Below are 25,280 nucleotides of genomic sequence, written 5' to 3'. Positions count from 1 at the left end.
CATAACGACGAGGGAGGAGCTTCTGCTGCCAGAGCGCTGACTTCACAGGCATGAGAAGCTTGCCTCTGATTGGTCAGCGCGCTGCCTTTGAGTAGCGGTGACAAGAAGTTCCTGCTTCGTCGCTATAGTTGCCGATGCACAGCCTGGAGTGGAGTGGAGCGGCGAACTACAGGACCCAGGAGGCCGGCGATGGAACTGAAGGTACACAGATTATGCTCACCTTACCTTCCGTTCCACCGCCGGCCTCCTGGGTCCTGTAGTTCGCCGTGAGGACATCGCAATGTACCCGGGAACTACAAGAACCATGAGGCCGGCGGTGGAACGGAAGGTAAGGTGAGCATAATACTGTATGTGTGTGCGTGCATGTGTGTTTGTGTGTGTTTGTGCGTACATGTGTGTGTTTGTGTGGACTGCAAGTGCGGGTCAGAGCGCGGTGGATGGACAGAACCGGAAGTGTGTGCAGTGAGGATTTCGCTCGTACAGCAAAGCTTTCTCGTAAATCGAGTTACAAATTTACAGAAAGCTTTGCTTGTTATGCGACATTCTCGTTAACTGGGTTACTTGTTAAGCGAGGTTCCACTGTATATGTAAACGACAGTGAAAACCTCCATGCTTTATACTGCAGCCTCCATCCAAACAGCAGGAAAAGGTGCAAAATATGAAGGAAATATGAATATCTTCCACGTTATTTCCTGAGAAAACAGATAATTTATAAAAGGCTTGGTAATGAAGGAGACTCACGGCCTCATGTGCGCAGTACCTGAGATGGGGGGCAGCGGCCCGGGGGTGCTCTGCACCTTCTCCGCTGGCTGGTACCAGTTCGAGGACTCTTTTCTACCTGGTCGAATGGGTTTAGAAGCTGCAAGAGATTTTTAAAGTAGAGGTTAAAGGGGATTCTGCAAAATAACATGGCGTCTGATTCAACAAAGAGCTGCGGCGTTTCACTGCGGTCACAGCGCCATCCACAGGTGTGTGGCAGAGTCTGGTACTGCAGTGAAACTGGAGACAAGAATTCATATAATTTCAGAAGCAGCCAATATTCCTTACTGAAAGCAAAACGGACGGATTCAAAGAGGCTGTCTGCTACTTTTAATTACTTTAAAAATGGGTCATAACAAAAAATCCCCCCTTCCACCTACAGGACCCCCCCAGCTCCTCACGATGGGCAGCTGCAGTCACATTCCCTGAGCCCGAGGAGGCGGGGAGGGGAGGCGAGGAGGGGAGGGGAGGCGAGGAGGGGAGGGGAGGCGAGGCGAGGAGGGGAGGGGAGGCGAGGCGAGGAGGGGAGGGGAGGCGAGGCGAGGAGGGGAGGGGAGGCGAGGAGGAGGGGAGGGGAGGCGAGGAGGAGGGGAGGGGAGGCGAGGAGGTGGGGAGGGGAGGCGAGGAGGCGGGGAGGGGAGGCGAGGAGGCGGGGAGGGGAGGCGAGGAGGCGGGGAGGGGAGGCGAGGAGGGGAGGCGAGGAGGCGGGGAGGGGAGGCGAGGAGGCGGGGAGGCGGGGAGGGGAGGCGAGGAGGCGGGGAGGCGAGGAGGCGGGGAGGCGAGGAGGCGGGGAGGGGAGGCGGGGAGGGGAGGCGGGGAGGGGAGGCGAGGAGGCGGGGAGGCGGGGAGGGGAGGCGAGGAGGCGGGGAGGCGGGGAGGGGAGGCGAGGAGGCGGGGAGGCGAGGAGGCGGGAGGCGAGGAGGCGGGGAGGGGGGGAGGCGGGGAGGGGAGGCGGGGAGGGGAGGCGGGGAGGGGAGGCGGGGAGGGGAGGCGGGGAGGGGAGGCGGGGAGGCGGGAGGGGAGGCGGGGAGGGGAGGCGGGAGGCGGAGGGGAGGCGGGGAGGCGGGAGGGGAGGCGGGAGGCGGGGAGGGGAGGCGAGGAGGCGGGGAGGGGAGGCGAGGAGGCGGGGAGGGGAGGCGAGGCGGGGAGGGGAGGCGAGGAGGCGGGGAGGGGAGGCGAGGAGGCGGGGAGGGGAGGCGAGGAGGAGGGGAGGCGAGGAGGAGGGGAGGCGAGGAGGAGGGGAGGCGAGGAGGAGGGGAGGCGAGGAGGAGGGGAGGCGAGGAGGAGGGAGGCGAGGAGGAGGGGAGGCGAGGAGGAGGGGAGGCGAGGAGGAGGGGAGGCGAGGAGGAGGGGAGGCGAGGAGGAGGGGAGGCGAGGAGGAGGGGAGGCGAGGAGGAGGGGAGGCGAGGAGGCGGGGAGGGAGGAGGAGGGGAGGCGAGGAGGCGGGGAGGGGAGGAGGAGGGGAGGCGAGGAGGCGGGGAGGGAGGAGGCGGGGAGGGGAGGAGGCGGGGAGGGGAGGCGAGGAGGCGGGGAGGGGAGGCGAGGAGGCGGGGAGGGGAGGCGAGGAGGCGGGGAGGGGAGGCGAGGAGGCGGGGAGGGGAGGCGAGGAGGCGGGGAGGGGAGGCGAGGAGGCGGGGAGGGGAGGCGGGAGGGAGGCGGGGAGGGGAGCGGAGGCGGGGAGGGGAGGCGGGGCGGGGGGGGGGAGGGGGGGGGAGGGGCGGGGGAGGGGGGAGGCGAGGAGGCGGGGAGGGGAGGCGGGGAGGCGAGGAGGCGGGGAGGGGAGGCGGGGAGGGGAGGCGAGGAGGCGGGGAGGCGAGGAGGCGGGGAGGGGAGGCGAGGAGGCGGGGAGGGGAGGCGAGGAGGCGGTGAAGGCAGTGAACGTAGGGAGAAACGCAATGTGAAAGTGGCCTTATAGATCCTCCTCCTGCCTTGGACAGGACGTGACTTCGGCAGCCAATCTCTGGTTGCTGATTGGCTGCAGAGGTCTCAAAATACCCCCCCTTTGCTGGTAAAAGAGCAGAGGAATGTCAGGCAGACTGGCAGCGCACATGCCTCACCCTCCTGTGTCCCCGCCCGTGCGCGGGGATGCCTCACCCACCTGTGTCCCCGCCCGTGCGCGGGGATGCCTCACCCACCTGTGTCCCCGCCCGTGCGCGGGGGATGCCTCACCCACCTGTGTCCCCGCCCGTGCGCGGGGATGCCTCACCCACCTGTGTCCCCGCACCCACCTGTGTCCCCGCCCGTTGCGCGCGGATGCCTCACCCACCTGTGTCCCCCGCCCGTGCGCGCGGATGCCTCACCCACCTGTGTCCCCGCCCGTGCGCGCGGATGCCTCACCCACCTGTGTCCCCGCCCGTGCGCGCGGATGCCTCACCCACCTGTGTCCCCCGCCCGTGCGCGGGGAATGCCTCACCCTCCTGTGTCCCCCGCCCGTGCGCGGGGAATGCCTCACCCTCCTGTGTCCCCGCCCGTGCGGGGGATGCCTCACCCTCCTGTGTCCCCGCCCGTGCGGGGGGATGCCTCACCCTCCTGTGTCCCCGCCCGTGCGCGGGGATGCCTCACCCTCCTGTGTCCCCGCCCGTGCGCGGGGATGCCTCACCCTCCTGTGTCCCCGCCCGTGCGCGGGGGATGCCTCACCCTCCTGTGTCCCCGCCCGTGCTCGGGATGCCTCACCCTCCTGTGTCCCGCCCGTGCGCGGGGATGCCTCACCCTCCTGTGTCCCAGCCCGTGCGCGGGGATGCCTCACCCTCCTGTGTCCCCGCCCGTGCGCGGGGATGCCTCACCCTCCTGTGTCCCCGCCCGTGCGCGGGGATGCCTCACCCTCCTGTGTCCCCGCCCGTGCGCGGGATGCCTCACCCTCCTGTGTCCCCGCCCGTGCGCGGGGATGCCTCACCCTCCTGTGTCCCCGCCCGTGCGCGGGGATGCCTCACCCTCCTGTGTCCCCGCCCGTGCGCGGGGATGCCTCACCTCCTGTGTCCCCCGCCCGTGCGCGGGGATGCCTTACCCTCCTGTGTCCCCGCCGCCTGCGCGGATGCCTTGCCCCTCCCGTGTCTCCGCCCGTGCGTGCGGATGCCTTGCCCCACCTGTGTCCCCGCCCCTGTGCGCGGATGCCTTGCCCCACCTGTGTCCCGCCCCTGTGCGCAAATGCCTTGCCCCTCCTGTGTCCCGCCCCTGTGCGCAAATGCCATGCCCTCCTGTGTCCCGCCCTGTGCGCGGATGCCTTGCCCCTCCTGTGTCCCGCCCTGTGCGCGGATGCTTGCCCCTCCTGTGTCCCGCCCCTGTGCGCGGATGCCTTGCCCCTCCTGTGTCCCGCCCCTGTGCGCGGATGCCTTGCCCCTCCTGTGTCCCGCCCCTGTGCGCGGATGCCTTGCCCCTCCTGTGTCCCGCCCCTGTGCGCGGATGCCTTGCCCCTCCTGTGTCCCGCCCCTGTGCGCGGATGCCTTGCCCCTCCTGTGTCCCGCCCCTGTGCGCGGATGCCTTGCCCCTCCTGTGTCCCGCCCCTGTGCGCGGATGCCTTGCCCCTCTGTGTCCCGCCCCTGTGCGCGGATGCCTTGCCCCTCCTGTGTCCCGCCCCTGTGCGCGGATGCCTTGCCCCTCCTGTGTCCGCCCCTGTGCGCGGATGCCTTGCCCCTCCTGTGTCCCGCCCCTGTGCGCGGATGCCTTGCCCCTCCTGTGTCCCGCCCCTGTGCGCGGATGCCTTGCCCCTCCTGTGTCCCGCCCCTGTGCGCGGATGCCTTGCCCCTCCTGTGTCCCGCCCCTGTGCGCGGATGCCTTGCCCCTCCTGTGTCCCGCCCCTGTGCGCGGATGCCTTGCCCCTCCTGTGTCCCGCCCCTGTGCGCGGATGCCTTGCCCCTCCTGTGTCCCGCCCCTGTGCGCGGATGCCTTGCCCCTCCTGTGTCCCGCCCCTGTGCTCGGATGCCTTGCCCCTCCTGTGTCCCGCCCCTGTGCGCGGATGCCTTGCCCCTCCTGTGTCCCGCCCCTGTGCGCGGATGCCTTGCCCCTCCTGTGTCCCGCCCCTGTGCACGAATGCCTTGCCCTCCTGTGTCCTGCCCCTGTGCGCGGATGCCTTGCCCCTCCTGTGTCCCGCCCGTGCGCGCGGATGCCTTACCCTCCTGTATGATGCGCATTTCACTCAGAAGCTCTATACACCGCTCCTCATCCGGGATCTCGAATAAGCGCTCGGGGGACCAGGGATCGGCCTGGAATCTCACCTTACAGCCACCTGAAAATACAGCAAGGAGGTCATCAGCGTCCACAGCGGGGGGCCGCTCCCTACCGACAGGACAGAGGCGCCCCACAATGTTTCACTAGAAAAGATCCCTTTATGAATCAGTGAGAACACAACGCTTCATCATTATACCCCACCCGAACATCAGCACTGTGCCCCCCAAACCTGAGCATCCATACTGCGCACTGCTGGGAGGAAAAGGAGGGAAGCGGCTGTGACTGCAGCTCTGGATGTGACTGGAGTACAAAGGTCACACAGCGTGGCACAGAGATGTGATTATACAGACCCCGGTCCTTACTCAGTGCGGACCTGGAGAGACTCCACGCTCAGGAGACAGGATGGACGGAGGCTGAGGCCGGGGTCCCGGTACAGGTCCCCCAATGATCAGCTGAGCAGTGTGACAGGAGGCCGGGGTCCCGGTACAGGTCCCCCGATGATCAGCTGAGCAGTGTGACAGGAGGCCGAGGCCGGGGTCCCGGTACAGGTCCCCCGATTATCAGCCGAGCAGTGTGACAGGAGGCCGAGGCCGGGGTCCCGGTACAGGTCCCCGATGATCAGCTGAGCAGTGTGACAAGAAGCCGGGGTCCCGGTACAGGTTCCCCGATGATCAGCTGAGCAGTGTGACAAGAGGCCGGGGTCCCGGTACAGGTCCCCCGATGATCAGCTGAGCAGTGTGACAAGAAGCCGGGGTCCCGGTACAGATCCCCCGATGATCAGCTGAGCAGTGTGACAGGAGGCCGAGGCCGGGGTCCCGGTACAGGTCCCCCGATGATCAGCTCAGCAGTGTGACAGGAGGCCGAGGCCGGGGTCCCGGTACAGGTCCCCCGATGATCAGCTGAGCAGTGTGACAGGAGGCTGAGGCCGGGGTCCCGATACAGGTCCCCCGATGATCAGCTGAGCAGTGTGACAGGGGGCCGAGGCCGGGGTCCCGGTACAGGTCCCCCGATGATCAGCTGAGCAGTGTGACAAGAAGCCGGGGTCCCAGTACAGGTCCCCCGATGATCAGCTGAGCAGTGTGACAGGAGGCTGAGGCCGGGGTCCCGGTACAGGTCCCCCGATGATCAGCTGAGCAGTGTGACAGGAGGCCGGGGTCCCGGTACAGGTCCCCCGATGATCAGCTGAGCAGTGTGACAAGAGGCCGGGGTCCCGGTACAGGTCCCCCGATGATCAGCTGAGCAGTGTGACAAGAGGCCGGGGTCCCGGTACAGGTCCCCCGATGATCAGCTGAGCAGTGTGACAAGAAGCCGGGGTCCCGGTACAGGTCCCCCGATGATCAGCTGAGCAGTGTGACAGGAGGCCGAGGCCGGGGTCCCGGTACAGGTCCCCCGATGATCAGCTCAGCAGTGTGACAGGAGGCCGAGGCCGGGGTCCCGGTACAGGCCCCCCGATTATCAGCCGAGCAGTGTGACAGGAGGCCGAGGCCGGGGTCCCGGTACAGGTCCCCCGATGATCAGCTCAGCAGTGTGACAAGAAGCCGGGGTCCCGGTACAGGTCCCCCGATGATCAGCTGAGCAGTGTGACAAGAGGCCGGGGTCCCGGTACAGGCCCCCCGATTATCAGCCGAGCAGTGTGACAGGAGGCCGAGGCCGGGGTCCCGGTACAGGTCCCCCGATGATCAGCTCAGCAGTGTGACAAGAAGCCGGGGTCCCGGTACAGGCCCCCCGATTATCAGCCGAGCAGTGTGACAGGAGGCCGAGGCCGGGGTCCCGGTACAGGTCCCCCGATGATCAGCTGAGCACGTGGATGAGCTCTGTGCCGAACGGCAGATATTTGATTGTATCCTTTCATCCTTCTCACTTCTCCCCGTGCAGTGACCCCGGATGTCCCATAACTCCATGTTCTGCTTTACAAGTGTTTAATTACAAGAATGGGAACTGACCAGACTGGTTCATCCCATGGAGCGGTGCACCGGCCTCCAGCCACCTGGCCTCCAGCCACCCGGCCTCCCACAGATTAAACAATCAGCGCTGCGCCCCACAGCAAGTGAAAAGTTCTCCCAGAGGAGGAGGAGAGGGCAGGAACGGAGAGGAGAGGGCGCGGAGGACAGCGGGGGCGCGATATCTTCAATAATTGGACAGGACACATCGCAGCCCCCACCCAGATCCTCAATAACACTATGTAACACGATTCTTGCCTTCAGCTTGTAAGTGCTATATTTCAGTTAGGGGTGCTTCACACATAGCGAGATCGCTACCGAAATCGCTGCTACGGCACGGTTTTGGTGACGCAACAGTGACCTCATTAGCGATCTCGCTGTGTGTGACACTGAGCAGCGATCTGGCCCCTGCTGCGAGATCGCTGCTCGTTACACACAGCCCTGGTTCGTTTTCTTCAAAGGTGCTCTCCCGCTGTGACGCACAGATCGCTGTGTGTGACAGCGAGAGAGCGACGAAATGAAGCGAGCAGGGAGCAGGAGCCGGCGTCTGGCAGCTGCGGTAAGCTGTAACCAAGGTACACATCGGGTAACCAAGGTGGTTACCCGATATTTACCTTAGTTACCAGCCTCCGCAGCTCTCACGCTGCCTGTGCTGCCGGCTCCGGCTCTCTGCACATGTAGCTGCAGTACACATCGGGTTAATTAACCCGATGTGTACTGTAGCTAGGAGAGCAAGGAGCCAGCGCTAAGCAGTGTGCGCGGCTCCCTGCTCTCGCGGTTATGATCGCTGCTGCGTCGCTGTGTTTGACAGCTAAGCAGCGATCATAACAGCGACTTACAAGGTCGCTGCTACGTCACAGAAAATGGTGATGTAACAGCGACCTCGTTGTCGCTGTCGCTTAGTGTGAACCAGCCCTTACTCGCCTAAATAGTCAAGAAAAACTATTGTAGACTTTGCTTTTGTGACCAGGATGATGAAATATCCAGTGTTTGCACAGTATCTGCACAGCGAAACGTTCATCACTTCTTTTTGTTGATAGTTACAGTTGTAAACGAGTTTAATATTGGCCAAGATGAGTGAGTGGTGGAGAAGTGAGGAGCTGCTGTCCATTTACCATTACACTGCCCATCACTTTCACCAGTCACCCCCAAATCTAGTCCCCATCATACTCCAGTTATCCTGTCCTTGGTGCGTCGTTCAGAGCCCTGTATATCCTGATGGAAGCGCTCGCCGTGCTCGTCTGAGTAACCCCCATGTTGTAGTGTGACAGACGCCCCATGTTTCCACAGCTCTTTATCAGTCTGCACCAGGTGCACAGACCTCTGCTCCTTGTGATGCAGCAGCACCCCTGCATCCTGCACCCCTGCACCCCTACATCCCTGCACCCCTACATCCCTGCACCCCTACATCCCTGCACCCCTACATCCTGCATCCTGCACCCCTACATCCCTGCATCCCTGCACCCCTACATCCCTGCACCCCTGCATCCTGCACCCCTACATCCCTGCACCCCTGCATCCCTGCACCCCTGCATCCCTGCACCACTACACCACTACACCCCTGCACCCCTGCACCACTACACCCCTGCACCACTACACCCCTGCACCACTACACCCCTGCACCACTACACCCCTGCACCACTACACCCCTGCACCACTACACCCCTGCATCAAGCTGCTGTGAGCCGCCTTCTCCTTTCTGGTCGGCTTCTTTACCAATTCTTCCTTCTGTAGAATCTGGTTGATTTCTGGTCCGATGAAGATCCCAGCTTTTACCTTTGCCTCAGAAGCTTGGGAAAGATCTTGTAGGTGGTTGAAGGCTGCCGATTCTTTGTGGAGAGCTGTGACAGACTATTATCAGGCCGAACTGCATGTGCCGAGGGCGGCATCAGCACTTTCCATGGGTCCAACAATGGCTCCCACTACACATTCTTTCCCATAGAAAACTCAGTCCTCTGTGGCACGTCCCGCCTGGGACCGGGCAGACGGCGCCCCGCATCCTGTATTTACACTCCTTTATCCACAGTTCTCGCATTTCCGGAAGCTTCTCGCGGTCTACACAATGTTGCACGTTTTGCGAATGTTCGAGAAAACACAGATTTCAAATTATCAATGTCCTGATCATAAAAGCAAAACTTTCTTGGGAATTTTTGCCATTTTCTTTTCACTTTAGTCATAAGAGATTGGGAAAAAACCTTTCATGCCCAAAGACAAACAAAAAAATCAAATTTGTTACATAGTCTAATTGGATATGTCACATCCCTGCCCCCGTCCCTCAATAATCAGATACATCACAGCCCCCCCATCCCTCAATAATCAGATACATCACAGCCCCCCCATCCCTCAATAATCAGATACATCACAGCCCCCCCCATCCCTCAATAATCAGATACATCACAGCCCCCCATCCCTCAATAATCAGATACATCACAGCCCCCCATCCCTCAATAATCAGATACATCACAGCCCCCCATCCCTCAATAAATCAGATACATCACAGCCCCCCCATCCCTCAATAATCAGATACATCACAGCCCCCCCATCCCTCAATAAATCAGATACATCACAGCCCCCCCCATCCCTCAATAATCAGATACATCACAGCCCCCCCCATCCCTCAATAATCAGATACATCACAGCCCCCCCCATCCCTCAATAAATCAGATACATCACAGCCCCCCCATCCCTCAATAATCAGATACATCACAGCCCCCCCCATCCCTCAATAAATCAGATACATCACAGCCCCCCCATCCCTCAATAATCAGATACATCACAGCCCCCCCCATCCCTCAATAATCAGATACATCACAGCCCCCCCCATCCCTCAATAATCGGATACATCACAGCCCCCCCCCATCCATCAATAATCAGATACATCACAGCCCCCCCCATCCCTCAATAATCAGATACATCACAGCCCCCCCCATCCCTCAATAAATCAGATACATCACAGCCCCCCCATCCCTCAATAATCAGATACATCACAGCCCCCCCCATCCCTCAATAATCAGATACATCACAGCCCCCCCCATCCCTCAATAATCAGATACATCACAGCCCCCCATCCCTCAATAATCAGATACATCACAGCCCCCCATCCCTCAATAAATCAGATACATCACAGCCCCCCCATCCCTCAATAATCAGATACATCACAGCCCCCCCCATCCCTCAATAATCAGATACATCACAGCCCCCCCCATCCCTCAATAATCAGATACATCACAGCCCCCCCATCCCTCAATAATCAGATACATCACACCCCCCCATCCCTCAATAATCAGATACATCACACCCCCCCATCCCTCAATAATCAGATACATCACAGCCCCCCCCCCATCCATCAATAATCGGATACATCACAGCCCCCCCCCATCCATCAATAATCGGATACATCACAGCCCCCCCCCATCAATAATCAGATACATCACAGCCCCCACCCCCATCCCTCAATAATCAGATACATCACAGCCCCCCCATCCCTCAATAATCAGATACATCACAGCCCCCCATCCCTCAATAATCAGATACATCACAGCCCCCCCATCCCTCAATAATCGGATACATCACAGCCCCCATCCATCAATAATCAGATACATCACAGCCCCCCCCCATCCCTCAATAATCAGATACATCACAGCCCCCCCCATCCCTCAATAATCAGATACATCACAGCCCCCCCCCATCCCTCAATAATCAGATACATCACAGCCCCCCCCATCCCTCAATAATCAGATACATCACAGCGCCCCCATCCCTCAATAATCGGATACATCACAGCCCCCCATCCCTCAATAATCGGATACATCACAGCCCCCCCCCCATCCATCAATAATCAGATACATCACAGCCCCCCCCCATCCCTCAATAATCAGATACATCACAGCGCCCCCATCCCTCAATAATCGGATACATCACAGCCCCCCCATCCCTCAATAATCAGATACATCACAGCCCCCCCCCATCCATCAATAATCAGATACATCACAGCCCCCGCACCATCCCTCAGTGATCGGATACATCACCCCCCCTCCCTTCCCGTCTCTCAGTAATCGGATACCTCCCAGACCGCCTCCATGGAGGTGATGGAGATTTGCAGGATTTTTGGGCAGGGGCTGCAGGGTCTCCACCACCTCGCCCCGGGGCACAATACTGCCCTATGCACATGTATGGAAGGTTTGTCACGACCGCACACACTCAGGGGCCGGCTCAGGGACCACCAATGCTAAAAACCTCTCCGCCACCTGTGCAGCGCCTCAGGAGTTAAACAGTGCGCCGTCACTTTAAATTGTAGAAGCTGAAGATGGAACAGTGTGATAGGAGGCGATAAGTGGAAAGTGCGAGTCACCGGCGATCACCGGCCGCTTCCGCTCAGATTTCACCAGAACCCGCCCCGCTTCCTGGTCATACCACGAGCCGCGGACGGGTCCTGCTCCAGGATCATACAATAATGGGGGGAGGGAAGTGTCGGGGGTCTCATACCCTGCACCCCGGCCCGGCTGCACCATACACCCCTCCAAACCCCAGAGCACCCCCACAATGCCTCCTGCCCCCGTATAATGTAAAGTGATGTATATAGCAGAAGACGTGGGGAGAGGACGTAATACAGCGCCACAGCGTATGGCAGCTGCTCGTGCATCCTCCCTCTGTGCACTGTGGATGTGGGGGTCCGGGAGACACAGATGTGACCGACCGCGGATCTGCCCGCCAGCAAGCTGGGTGTATGCCCCCATAAGAAGGTGCAAGAGCAGCGGGGTGTGCTGTGAGCGCCCACTCATCTAGAGACTGCGGAGACCCCCGCCCCCCCAGATGCAGAGGAGCTGTATGGGGACTGTATGATCACTGGTGGCCCGGCTGCTGGGACCCCACAGATCTGCGGGCAGGATCGCCATATCTGGCATGATGTCCCACCACTCACCGCTATACTATGGCAGACATGGAAATAAAGAGGCGGCCACGGAACTGAAAGCCACCGGCCGCAGGCCACAGACCGCCGAACACAGACCGCAGCGTGGGAGCGATCCCTGCACCAAACGGCTGCAACGCTCAGAACCAGTCACATTCCCAAAGAATGATGGAGGCAGCCACTAATTATTACAGTCCTCAGACCCCAAATCCTGCCCCCACCTCTCCGCCAGCCATCAGCGTACTCTGCCCCCGCCTCTCCACCGGCCGTCAGCGTACTCTGCCCCCGCCTCTCCACCGGCCGTCAGCGTACTCTGCCCCCGCCTCTCCACCGGCCGTCAGCGTACTCTGCCCCCGCCTCTCCACCGGCCGCCAGCATACTCTGCCCCCGCCTCTCCACCGGCCGTCACCGTACTCTGCCCCGCCTCTCCACCAGCCGTCAGCGTACTCTGCCCCCGCCTCTCCACCAACCATCAGCGTACTCTGCCCCCGCCTCTCCACCGGCCGTCAGCGTACTCTGCCCCGCCTCTCCACCGGCCGTCAGCGTACTCTGCCCCGCCTCTCCACCGGCCGTCAGCGTACTCTGCCCCCGCCTCTCCACCGGCCGCCAGCGTACTCTGCCCCCGCCTCTCCACCGGCCGTCAGCGTACTCTGCCCCGCCTCTCCACCGGCCGTCAGCGTACTCTGCCCCGCCTCTCCACCGGCCGTCAGCGTACTCTGCCCCGCCTCTCCACCGGCCGCCAGCGTACTCTGCCCCCGCCTCTCCACCGGCCGTCAGCGTACTCTGCCCCCGCCTCTCCACCGGCCGTCAGCGTACTCTGCCCCGCCTCTCCACCGGCCGTCAGCGTACTCTGCCCCGCCTCTCCACCGGCCGCCAGCGTACTCTGCCCCCGCCTCTCCACCGGCCGTCAGCGTACTCTGCCCCCGCCTCTCCACCGGCCGTCAGCGTACTCTGCCCCCGCCTCTCCACCGGCCGTCAGCGTACTCTGCCCCCGCCTCTCCACCGGCCGTCAGCGTACTCTGCCCCCGCCTCTCCACCGGCCGTCAGCGTACTCTGCCCCCGCCTCTCCACCGGCCGTCAGCGTACTCTGCCCCCACCTCTCCGCCAGCCATCAGCGTACCCTGCCCCCGCCTCTCCACCGGCCGTCAGCGTACTCTGCCCCCGCCTCTCCACCGGCCGTCAGCGTACTCTGCCCCTGCCTCTCCACCGGCCGCCAGCGTACTCTGCCCCGCCTCTCCACCGGCCGCCAGCGTACTCTGCCCCCGCCTCTCCACCGGCCGCCAGCGTACTCTGCCCCCGCCTCTCCACCGGCCGCCAGCGTACTCTGCCCCCGCCTCTCCACTGGCCGCCAGCGTACTCTGCCCCCGCCTCTCCACCGGCCGCCAGCGTACTCTGCCCCCGCCTCTCCTCCGGCCGTCAGCGTACTCTGCCCCCACCTCTCCACCGGCCGCCAGCGTACTCTGCCCCCGCCTCTCCACCGGCCGTCAGCGTACTCTGCCCCCGCCACTCCGCCGGCCATTAGCGTACTCTGACAGACGGTCAGTCGGGGGTGAGGGGGGGGCACGGGCAGGCGGACAGACGGTCAGCCGGAGGGGGGGCAAATGTCCAGCCAGAGCATGCAGCTTCCCTCCCCAGTATATAGCGGATTACCGTGGTGGCGGGTTTTCTAGGTAGGGGGCTGGCTATGTATCTTGCAGGTGCAGATGATGACGTGGCCCCGTGCACCTCTATCGCAGACGTCCACAGAGACGTCACCTGACACTTTGAAGAGTGGAAACTTCCTCCAGTGTAAACACGGACCCCGGAGCAGCCTGTGCTAGAGGTAAGTGTGCGGACCACCCATTTAACGCCTCAGACACCAGTCAGTCCTGACAATGGATGGACTCGCGCTCGGTCCATCCGGACGCACACAAAATGCTGATACAGTGATCAGAAAGTTGTGATAGCAAAGATGGTGGCAATGACAACTGCAAGACAAACGCATTGAGGGGAAAAAATAAAAACACGTGTCCCCCCGATCACAGCCGCAGGCGGAGGATGGAATACGAGCCGCATTACACAGAACCACTCCATACAATGACCATGACACAAAAGGGAATGTAAGATGATCTGTCACACCGCGCCCTGCAGAAAGTGTCAGGAAGCCGCAAACATCATGGAAGCCGGGAAAAGTAAGAGCAGAAAGACAGCGGCAAACACAGCAACAGATCCACCGGGAAGAGGCAAATACACAGCATCAGATCCACCGGGAAGAGGCAAATACACAGCATCAGATCCACCAGGAAGAGGCAAATACACCGGGAAGAGGCAAATACACAGCAACGGATCCACCGGGAAGAGGCAAATACACAGCAACGGATCCACCGGGAAGAGGCAAATACACAGCAACGGATCCACCGGAAAGAGGCAAATACACAGCAACAGATCCACCGGGAAGAGGTAACTACACAGCAACAGATCCACCGGGAAGAGGCAAATACACAGCAACAGATCCACCGGGAAGAGGCAAATACACAGCAGAAGATCCACCGGGAAGAGGCAAATACACAACAACAGATCCACCGGGAAGAGGCAAATACACAGCGACTGCTCCACCGGGAAGAGGCAACTACACAGCAACAGATCCACCGGGAAGAGGCAAATACACAGCAACAGATCCACCGGGAAGAGGCAACTACACAGCAACAGATCCACCGGGAAGAGGCAACTACACAGCGACTGCTCCACCGGGAAAAGGCAAATACACAGCAACAGATCCACCGGGAAGAGGCAAATACACAGCAACAGATCCACCGGGAAAAGGCAAATACACAGCAACAGATCCACCGGGAAGAGGCAACTACACAGCAGAAGATCCACCGGGAAGAGGCAACTACACAGCAACAGATCCACCGGGAAGAGGCAAATACACAGCAACAGATCCACCGGGAAGAGGCAACTACACAGCAACAGATCCACCGGGAAGAGGCAAATACACAGCAACAGATCCACCGGGAAGAGGCAAATACACAGCAACAGATCCACCGGGAAGAGGCAACTACACAGCAACAGATCCACCGGGAAGAGGCAAATACACAGCAACAGATCCACCGGGAAGAGGCAAATACACAGCAACAGATCCACCGGGAAGAGGCAAATACACAGCAACAGATCCACCGGGAAAAGGCAAATACACAGCAACAGATCCACCGGGAAGAGGCAACTACACAGCAGAAGATCCACCGGGAAGAGGCAACTACACAGCAACAGATCCACCGGGAAGAGGCAAATACACAGCAACAGATCCACCGGGAAGAGGCAACTACACAGCAACAGATCCACCGGGAAGAGGCAAATACACAGCAACAGATCCACCGGGAAGAGGCAAATACTCAGCAACAGATCCACCGGGAAGAGGCAACTACACAGCAACAGATCCACCGGGAAGAGGCAAATACACAGCAACAGATCCACCGGGAAGAGGCAACTACACAGCAACAGATCCACCGGGAAGAGGCAAATACACAGCAACAGATCCACCGGGAAGAGGCAACTACACAGCAACAGATCCACCGGGAAGAGGCAAATACACAGCAACAGATGCACCGGGAAGAGGCAAATACACAGCAACAGATCCACCGGGAAGAGGCAACTACACAGCAACAGATCCACCGGGAAGAGGCAAATACACAGCAACAGATCCACCGGGAAGAGGCAAATACACAGCAACAGATCCACCGGGAAGAGGCAAATACACAGCGACTGCTCCACCGGGAAGAGGCAAATACACAGCGACTGCTCCACCGGGAAGAGGCAAATACACAGCGACTGCTCCACCGGGAAGAGGCAAATACACAGCAACAGATCCACCGGGAAGAGGCAAATACACAGCAACAGATCCACCGGGAAGAGGCAAATACACAGCGACTGCTCCACCGGGAAGAGGCAAATACACAGCGACTGCTCCACCGGGAAGAGGCAAATACACAGCAACAGATCCACCGGGAAGAGGCAAATACACAGCAACAGATCCACCGGGAAGAGGCAAATACACAGCAACAGATCCACCGGGAAGAGGCAAATACACAGCAACAGATCCACCGGGAAGAGGCAAATACACAGCAACAGATCCACCGGGAAGAGGCAAATACACAGCAACAGATCCACTGGGAAGAGGCAAATATACAACAGCAAATACACAGCAGCAAATACACAGCAACAGATCCACCGGGAAGAGGCAAATACACAGCAACAGATCCACCGGGAAGAGGCAAATACACAGCAACAGATCCACCGGGAAGAGGCAAATACACAGCAACAGATCCACCGGGAAGAGGCAAATACACAGCAACAGATCCACTGGGAAGAGGCAAATACACAGCAACAGATCCACCGGGAAGAGGCAAATACACAGCAACAGATCCACTGGGAAGAGGCAAATATACAACAGCAAATACACAGCAGCAAATACACAGCGCCTGCAGAACAACCACCAGTAAAAGTGCTGTCCATTTGCATTTTGCAAAGCAAACAAGCCTTTTTTCCCCATTCACTACTACAAGCACTGCTCCCGGGGACCCCCACATATACACACAGTTGTGCTCCCGGGGACCCCCACATATACACACAGTTGTGCTCCCGGGGACCCCCACATATACACACAGTTGTGCTCCCGGGGACCCCCACATATACACACAGTTGTGCTCCCGGGGACCCCCACATATACACACAGTTGTGCTCCCGGGGACCCCCACATATATACACAGTTGTGCTCCCGGGGACCCCCACATATACACACAGTTGTGCTCCCGGGGACCCTCACATGTACACACAGTTGTGCTCCCGGGGACCCCCACATATACACACACAGTTGTGATCCCTGGGACCCCCACATACACACACAGTTGTGCTCCCTGGGACCCCACATACACACACAGTTGTGCTCCCTGGGACCCCCACATATACACACAGTTGTGCTCCCTGGGACACCACATACACACACAGTTGTGCTCCCTGGGACCCCACATACACACACAGTTGTGCTCCCTGGGACCCCACATACACACACAGTTGTGCTCCCTGGGACCCCACATACACACACAGTTGTGCTCCCTGGGACCCCCACCACATATACACACAGTTGTGCTCCCTGGGACCCCCACATACACACACAGTTGTGCTCCCTGGGACCCCACATACACACACAGTTGTGCTCCCTGGGACCCCCACCATATATACACACTTGTACTCCCGAGGACCCCACATACACGGCACATTCCTGGGCCCCCCCCCCCATAGAGCTGTATATTAGACCCAGCTGAGCTTGCAGAATTCCCCGACATCCTGAGGATCCCGCCCGCAGCAGGGGAATGCCCCGGTACTTACTGTTAGTAGGAATGTCAATGAGAAGAGTCTCCTCCGCTTCTGGAAGATACAAGAAAGAAGAGCAAGTTACAAGGGGTGGAAGGCAGAGTGGGGAGAAGGGGGCAGGAGGCTGCAGAGTGGGGAGAAGGGGGCAGGAGGCTGCAGAGCGGGGAGAAGGGGGCAGGAAGCTGCAGAGCGGGGAGAAGGGGGCAGGAAGCTGCAGAGCGGGGAGAAGGGGGCAGGAAGCTGCAGAGCGGGGAGAAGGGGGCAGGAGGCTGCAGAGCGGGGAGAAGGGGGCAGGAGGCTGCAGAGCGGGGAGAAGGGGGCAGGAGGCTGCAGAGCGGGGAGAAGGGGGCAGGAGGCTGCAGAGTGGGGAGAAGGGGGCAGGAGGCTGCAGAGCGGGGAGAAGGGGGCAGGAAGCTGCAGAGCGGGGAGAAGGGGGCAGGAAGCTGCAGAGCGGGGAGAAGGGGGCAGGAGGCTGCAGAGCGGGGAGAAGGGGGCAGGAAGCTGCAGAGCGGGGAGAAGGGGGCAGGAGGCTGCAGAGCGGGGAGAAGGGGGCAGGAGGCTGCAGAGCGGGGAGAAGGGGGCAGGAGGCTGCAGAGCGGGGAGAAGGGGGCAGGAAGCTGCAGAGCGGGGAGAAGGGGGCAGGAAGCTGCAGAGCGGGGAGAAGGGGGCAGGAAGCTGCAGAGCGGGGAGAAGGGGGCAGGAAGCTGCAGAGCGGGGAGAAGGGGGCAGGAAGCTGCAGACCGGGGAGAAGGAGGCAGGAAGCTGCAGAGCGAGGAGAGGGTGGCAGGAAGCTGCAGAGCGGGGAGAAGGGGGCAGGAGGCTGCAGAGCGGGGAGAAGGGGGCAGGAGGCTGCAGAGCGGGGAGAAGGGGGCAGGAAGCTGCAGAGCGGGGAGAGGGTGGCAGGAAGCTGCAGAGCGGGGAGAAGGGGGCAGGAGGCTGCAGAGCGGGGAGAAGGGGGCAGGAAGCTGCAGAGCGGGGAGAAAGGGGCAGGAAGCTGCAGAGCGGGGAGAAAGGGGCAGGAAGCTGCAGAGCGGGGAGAGGGGGGCAGGAAGCTGCAGAGCGGGGAGAGGGGGGCAGGAAGCTGCAGAGCGGGGAGAGGGGGGCAGGAAGCTGCAGAGCGGGGAGAAGGGGGCAGGAAGCTGCAGAGCGGGGAGAAGGGGGCAGGAAGCTGCAGAGCGGGGAGGGAAGACTTCATCTCTAAGTATGTTTTGTCATCTGCTGAGTGTTCGGGGAGCAGAAAAGTGAACAGAGCGCGGCGCTCCCCGTCATCCCCACACACTGGATCGAGTGGCGGGGTCATTCTGCAGTGAGGAGGGGCCATTATTGGGATGAGACGGAAGACTTTACCTTGAACACATTTGAAGCTGCTCGTTATGGGGAAGATTTCTTCATTCCCCGAATCTTTACCCGGAGTCCGGATCATCAACCTGAGAGAAGACGAGGAATAATGGAGTAAAGTCAGGAGTCCTGTGTATAATCCTTAGTTACATCCTTTATTATACTCTAGAGCTGCACTCACTATTCTGCTGGTGCAGTCACTGTGTACATACATTACTGATCCTGAGTTACCTCCTGTATTATCCTCCAGAGCTGCACTCACTATTCTGCTGGTGCAGTCACTGTGTACATACATTACTGATCCTGAGTTACCTCCTGTATTATCCTCCAGAGCTGCACTCACTATTCTGCTGGTGCAGTCACTGTGTACATACATTACTGATCCTGAGTTACCTCCTGTATTATACTCCAGAGCTGCACTCACTATTCTGCTGGTGCAGTCACTGTGTACATACATTACTGATCCTGAGTTACCTCCTGTATTATACTCCAGAGCTGCACTCACTATTCTGCTGGTGCAGTCACTGTGTACATACATTACATCACTGATCCTGAGTTACCTCCTGTATTATCCTCCAGAGCTGCACTCACTATTCTGCTGGTGCAGTCACTGTGTACATACATTACATTACTGATCCTGAGTTACCTCCTGTATTATCCTCCAGAGCTGCACTCACTATTCTGCTGGTGCAGTCACTGTGTACATACATTACTGATCCTGAGTTACCTCCTGTATTATACTCCAGAGCTGCACTCACTATTCTGCTGGTGCAGTCACTGTGTACATACATTACATTACTGATCCTGAGTTACCTCCTGTATTATACTCCACAGCTGCGCTCACTATTCTGCTGGTGCAGTCACTGTGTACATACATTACTGGAATCTTAGGTTTGGTTTGAAAAAAAATGTTGATTTATTGTGTATATACAAAAAAGTCCGTCCAACGTTTCGATCCAAAAGGATCTTTCACAGGGACAATGGGACTAGTGTGTAGAAAAGAAAAAACATACATAAAATTAAAAACAAAAACAGTATCAGTGATACACTGTTGTGATTACATGATCAGACAAGTCATAAATACAAAGAAAATGGCAGAAACTGCAGAGACAAAAGAAACAAAAAAACGCTTAAATCCATTAATTTCATAGGCACCAATGGATGAAACATGGAAATCTCCATTAAGATATAAGATAAATGACAATCTGTTGAGACATGAAAGAGACCATTAGAGGAGTGACCATACATGATAATAAGACATGTACCTAGAAGTATAAAAGGATTGTCAAATCGTATCAGTACAAGTGATGATGGTCATCAAAGTCTATCAGAAGAATGCGTAAGCGGTCTATGAAGGAGGTAAACAAGGAGACCGAGTTATAAATTGAACAAAAAAGTCTGATTACACAAGTCAGAAGGGAGAGGGGACATAGTGATATCACTAAGTATAATTACTGAGGTATGTCCCCTCTCCCTTCTGACTTGTGTAATCAGACTTTTTTGTTCAATTTATAACTCGGTCTCCTTGTTTACCTCCTTCATAGACCGCTTACGCATTCTTCTGATAGACTTTGATGACCATCATCACTTGTACTGATACGATTTGACAATCCTTTTATACCTCTAGGTACGTGTCTTATTATCATGTATGGTCACTCCTCTAATGGTCTCTTTCATGTCTCAACAGATTGTCATTTATCTTATATCTTAATGGAGATTTCCATGTTTCATCCATTGGTGCCTATGAAATTAATGGATTTAAGCGTTTTTTTGTTTTGTCTGCAGTTTCTGCCATTTTCTTTGTATTTATGACTTGTCTGATCATGTAATCACAACAGTGTATCACTGATACTGTTTTTGTTTTTAATTTTATGTATGTTTTTTCTTTTCTACACACTAGTCCCATTGTCCCTGTGAAAGATCCTTTTGGATCGAAACGTTGGACGGACTTTTTTGTATATACACAATAAATCAACATTTTTTTCAAACCAAACCTAAGATTCCTCTCTTGCATTGTGGTGTGCCGGATATATTTTTGTAATACTGGACTCATTATTCCAGAGCACCCCCACGTTGAGTGAGCCAGGTCTATCTCAATAATACATACATTACTGATCCTGAGTTACCTCCTGTATTATACTCCAGAGCTGCACTCACTATTCTGCTGGTGCAGTCACTGTGTACATACATTACATTACTGATCCTGAGTTACCTCCTGTATTATACTCCAGAGCTGCACTCACTATTCTGCTGGTGCAGTCACTGTGTACATACATTACATTACTGATCCTGAGTTACCTCCTGTATTATACTCCAGAGCTGCACTCATTATTCTGCTGGTGCAGTCACTGTGTACATTCATTACATTACTGATCCTGAGTTACCTCCTGTATTATACTCCAGAGCTGCACTCACTATTCTGCTGGTGCAGTCACTGTGTACATACATTACATTACTGATCCTGAGTTACATCCTGTATTATACTCCAGAGCTGCACTCACTATTCTGCTGGTGCAGTCACTGTGCACATACATTACATTACTGATCCTGAGTTACCTCCTATATTATACTCCAGAGCTGCACTCACTATTCTGCTGGTGCAGTCACTGTGTACATACATTACATTACTGATCCTGAGTTACCTCCTGTATTATACTCCAGAGCTGCACTCACTATTCTGCTGGTGCAGTCACTGAGTACATACATTACTGATCCTGAGTTACCTCCTGTATTATACTCCAGAGCTGCACTCCGTATTCTGCTGGTGCAGTCACTGTGTACATACATTACTGATCCTGAGTTACCTCCTGTATTATACTCCAGAGCTGCACTCACTATTCTGCTGGTGCAGTCACTGTGTACATACATTACATTACTGATCCTGAGTTACCTCCTGTATTATACTCCAGAGCTGCACTCACTATTCTGCTGGTGCAGTCACTGTGTACATACATTACATTACTGATCCTGAGTTACCTCCTGTATTATACTCCAGAGCTGCACTCACTATTCTGCTGGTGCAGTCACTGTGTACATTCATTACATTACTGATCCTGAGTTACCTCCTGTATTATACTCCAGAGCTGCACTCACTATTCTGCTGGTGCAGTCACTGTGCACATACATTACATTACTGATCCTGAGTTACCTCCTATATTATACTCCAGAGCTGCACTCACTATTCTGCTGGTGCAGTCACTGTGTACATACATTACATTACTGATCCTGAGTTACCTCCTGTATTATACTCCAGAGCTGCACTCACTATTCTGCTGGTGCAGTCACTGAGTACATACATTACTGATCCTGAGTTACCTCCTGTATTATACTCCAGAGCTGCACTCCGTATTCTGCTGGTGCAGTCACTGTGTACATACATTACTGATCCTGAGTTACCTCCTGTATTATACTCCAGAGCTGCACTCACTATTCTGCTGGTGCAGTCACTGTGTACATACATTACATTACTGATCCTGAGTTACATCCTGTATTATACTCCAGAGCTGCACTCACTATTCTGCTGGTGCAGTCACTGAGTACATACATTACTGATCCTGAGTTACCTCCTGTATTATACTCCAGAGCTGCACTCCGTATTCTGCTGGTGCAGTCACTGTGTACATACATTACTTTACTGATCCTGAGTTACCTCCTGTATTATACTCCAGAGCTGCGGTCACTATTCTGCTGGTGCAGTCACTGTGTACATACATTACATTACTGATCCTGAGTTACCTCCTGTATTATACTCCAGAGCTGCACTCACTATTCTGCTGGTGCAGTCACTGTGTACATACATTACATTACTGATCCTGAGTTACCTCCTGTATTATACTCCAGACCTGCACTCACTATTCTGCTGGTGTAGTCACTGTGTACATACATTACTGATCCTGAGTTACCTCCTGTATTATACTCCAGAGCTGCGCTCACTATTCTGCTGGTGCAATCACGGAGGAAAACCTCTTTTCAGGCAGCTTGAAACAAAAGCTTGCATAGAAATGCAAAGAAAGAAAAGACAAATACTAAGATCGGATCCTTCTATAAGGATCCTGTCCCCTCCTCTCCTGCGGGGGGGGGCGGGGGCGTTCTGCTCCCATCTGATGGGCATTGCTGGGCTTGGTCCGGCTCCTCCTCTTCTCCTTACGTCATGCGCCATTGTGCTCCTGCTCCCCCGCACTTCTCTGTGTATTGCAGTACACCTGCACCCCCCGCACTTCTCTGTGTATTGCAGTACACCTGTGCCCCGCACTTCCCTGTGTATTGCAGTACACCTGCACCCCCCGCACTTCTCTGTGTATTGCAGTACACCTGTGCCCCGCACTTCCCTGTGTATTGCAGTACACCTGCGCCCCCCGCACTTCTCTGTGTATTGCAGTACACCTGCACCCCCCGCACTTCTCTGTGTATTGCAGTACACCTGTGCCCCGCACTTCTCTGTGTATTGCAGTACACCTGTGCCCCGCACTTCTCTGTGTATTGCAGTACACCTGCGCCCCCGCACTTCTCTGTGTATTGCAGTACACCTGCGCCCCCGCACTTCCCTGTGTATTGCAGTACACCTGCACCCCCCGCACTTCTCTGTGTATTGCAGTACACCTGTGCCCCGCACTTCTCTGTGTATTGCAGTACACCTGCGCCCCCGCACTTCTCTGTGTATTGCAGTACACCTGCGCCCCCGCACTTCTCTGTATTGCAGTACACCTGCGCCCCCGCACTTCTCTGTGTATTGCAGTACACCTGCGCCCCCGCACTTCCCTGTGTATTGCAGTACACCTGTGCCCCGCACTTCCCTGTGTATTGCAGTACACCTGCGCCCCGCACTTCCCTGTGTATTGCAGTACACCTGCGCCCCCGCACTTCCCTGTGTATTGCAGTACACCTGCGCCCCGCACTTCCCTGTGTATTGCAGTACACCTGCGCCCCCGCACTTCTCTGTGTATTGCAGTACACCTGCGCCCCCGCACTTCTCTGTGTATTGCAGTACACCTGCGCCCCCGCACTTCTCTGTGTATTGCAGTACACCTGCGCCCCCGCACTTCCCTGTGTATTGCAGCACACCTGCGCCCCCGCACTTCTCTGTGTATTGCAGCACACCTGCGCGCCCATTCTTTGACCTTTCCCTGCGCATTACAGTACTTTGCTCACTGCCCAGAGAGACCCGCCCGCCCAGAGAGGCCCGCCCGCCCGCCCAGAGAGGCCCGCCCGCCCGCCCAGAGAGGCCCTCCCGCCCAGAGAGGCCCTCCCGCCCGCCCAGAGAGGCCCGCCCGCCCGCCCAGAGAGGCCCGCCCGCCCAGGAGCACAATGGAGGACACTGTGTGGATGACGTAGGCCGCATCATCCACACGAAGCAAAGAGGACGGCGATGGTAGGAAGAGAGGAGGCTCCGGACCGGGAGCGGAGACGCCATCATAGACCCTCCTCCTATAATCAGACAGCACAATGCTATGGTGGCGTGCGAGTGCTGATTGAGCCCCGCTGATGTGGCGTGCGGCGGCCCCGCTCCCTGGAGCTGCACACACTGCACTTACACGGAGTGGCCGTCGCTCCGGCTCAGGATCAGCACACACGGCACCTTCCTCCCCTGAGTCACCTCCGTGCCTTCCACGACATGTGCAGCGAGTCAAGGAAATCTCCACATATCCCAGCACACAGCTGGTTAAAGGGAATCTGCCAGCATGATTTTGCTATGTATTTTATGTTTATTGCATGATGTCGGGGCAGAGACCCTGATTCCAGCGAGGTGTCACTTACTCAGCTGCCTGTAGAGGAAAAAAATCCTGGATCCATGACTAAGACCGCAAGGTTGAAACGCGTAGGATAGTCCTGTGTTTCACTGTGTGTCCCCAAGCTTCCATGCGTGTTGTATCCTGTTTTTAATGGATTCAATAAAGTTCAAGTTTTATTACTACTTTTTCTCCTTCTGATGCTGGATTTTTTTCCTCTACATGATTGTGCTTCTCCGCCCGGGCCAGGGCGTTCCGTGCATCGGTGGTGGTTCCTAGAGTGAAGAGGGGTGAGCTGAAATTCTTCCTTTACTCAGCTGCCTGCTGCTGTTATGATAAAATTACCCTTTTCTCTCTTGTAGATAAAGCAGTTCTCTGAATGCTGAGCCCTGTATAACCCCGCCCACATCACTGATTGGTAGCGTTCTGCCTATGCACAGTGTACTTAGAAAGCTGCCAATCAGTGGTGGAGACGTGGTTATAGACAATGCTGCCAATCAGAAGTGGTGGGCAGTGGTTACACAGAGCTCATAAACATGGAGGGCTACAAGCTGGGAGTTTACTATAAAAACAGCAGCAAGCAGCTCTGGACTGGAATCAGGGTCTCTGCCCCGATAAGATGCTGCCCTCAGATTACAGGTACAAACCTGGTGACAGATTCCATAGAAAACTCCACCTGTCGGGAGATTCACAGCTCATCAAAGGATCACCGCGCGGAGCATTGTCCTCTGCACAGCCGCAGTGTGCAACAGATCAATCATCCGGCCGCAGTGTACACATCGTATACTACACTACATACATTACACTATATACACTACACTATATACACACACTACACTATACACACACACAGCTCATCAGAGGATCACCGCCAGGAGCATTGTCCTCTGCACAGCCGCAGTGTGCAATAGAGCAATCATCCGGCCGCAGTGTACACATCGTATACTACACTACATACATACATTACACTATATACACACACTACACTATATACACACACACAGCTCATCAGAAGATCACCGCCCGGAGCATTGTCCTCTGCACAGCCGCAGTGTGCAATAGAGCAATCATCCGGCCGCAGTGTACACATCGTAT

At 57.0% G+C, this 25,280-nt stretch overlaps 1 protein-coding gene across 1 annotated transcript in view; it reads right to left on the bottom strand.

The window, feature by feature from the left end:
• Positions 1-338: 338 nt before the first annotated feature.
• Positions 339-25,280, bottom strand: part of LOC142250241 (inositol polyphosphate 5-phosphatase OCRL-like) — a 45,296-nt gene continuing 20,354 nt past the window's right edge. The window contains exons 2-6 of the mRNA XM_075322370.1: positions 23,991-24,070; positions 18,469-18,548; positions 17,137-17,175; positions 4,868-4,981; positions 339-859 (exon numbers count right to left, since the gene is read on the bottom strand). Coding sequence (XP_075178485.1) covers positions 738-859; positions 4,868-4,981; positions 17,137-17,175; positions 18,469-18,548; positions 23,991-24,070 — 435 coding nt within the window. The 3' untranslated portion in view covers positions 339-737. The remainder of the gene's footprint in view (positions 860-4,867; positions 4,982-17,136; positions 17,176-18,468; positions 18,549-23,990; positions 24,071-25,280) is intronic.

The sequence above is a fragment of the Anomaloglossus baeobatrachus genome, chromosome 9, assembly GCF_048569485.1.
Source record: "Anomaloglossus baeobatrachus isolate aAnoBae1 chromosome 9, aAnoBae1.hap1, whole genome shotgun sequence".
Classification (NCBI taxonomy): domain Eukaryota; kingdom Metazoa; phylum Chordata; class Amphibia; order Anura; family Aromobatidae; genus Anomaloglossus; species Anomaloglossus baeobatrachus.
Note: the sequence above shows the minus strand (reverse complement) of the source record. Positions and strands in the feature narration are given on the sequence as shown.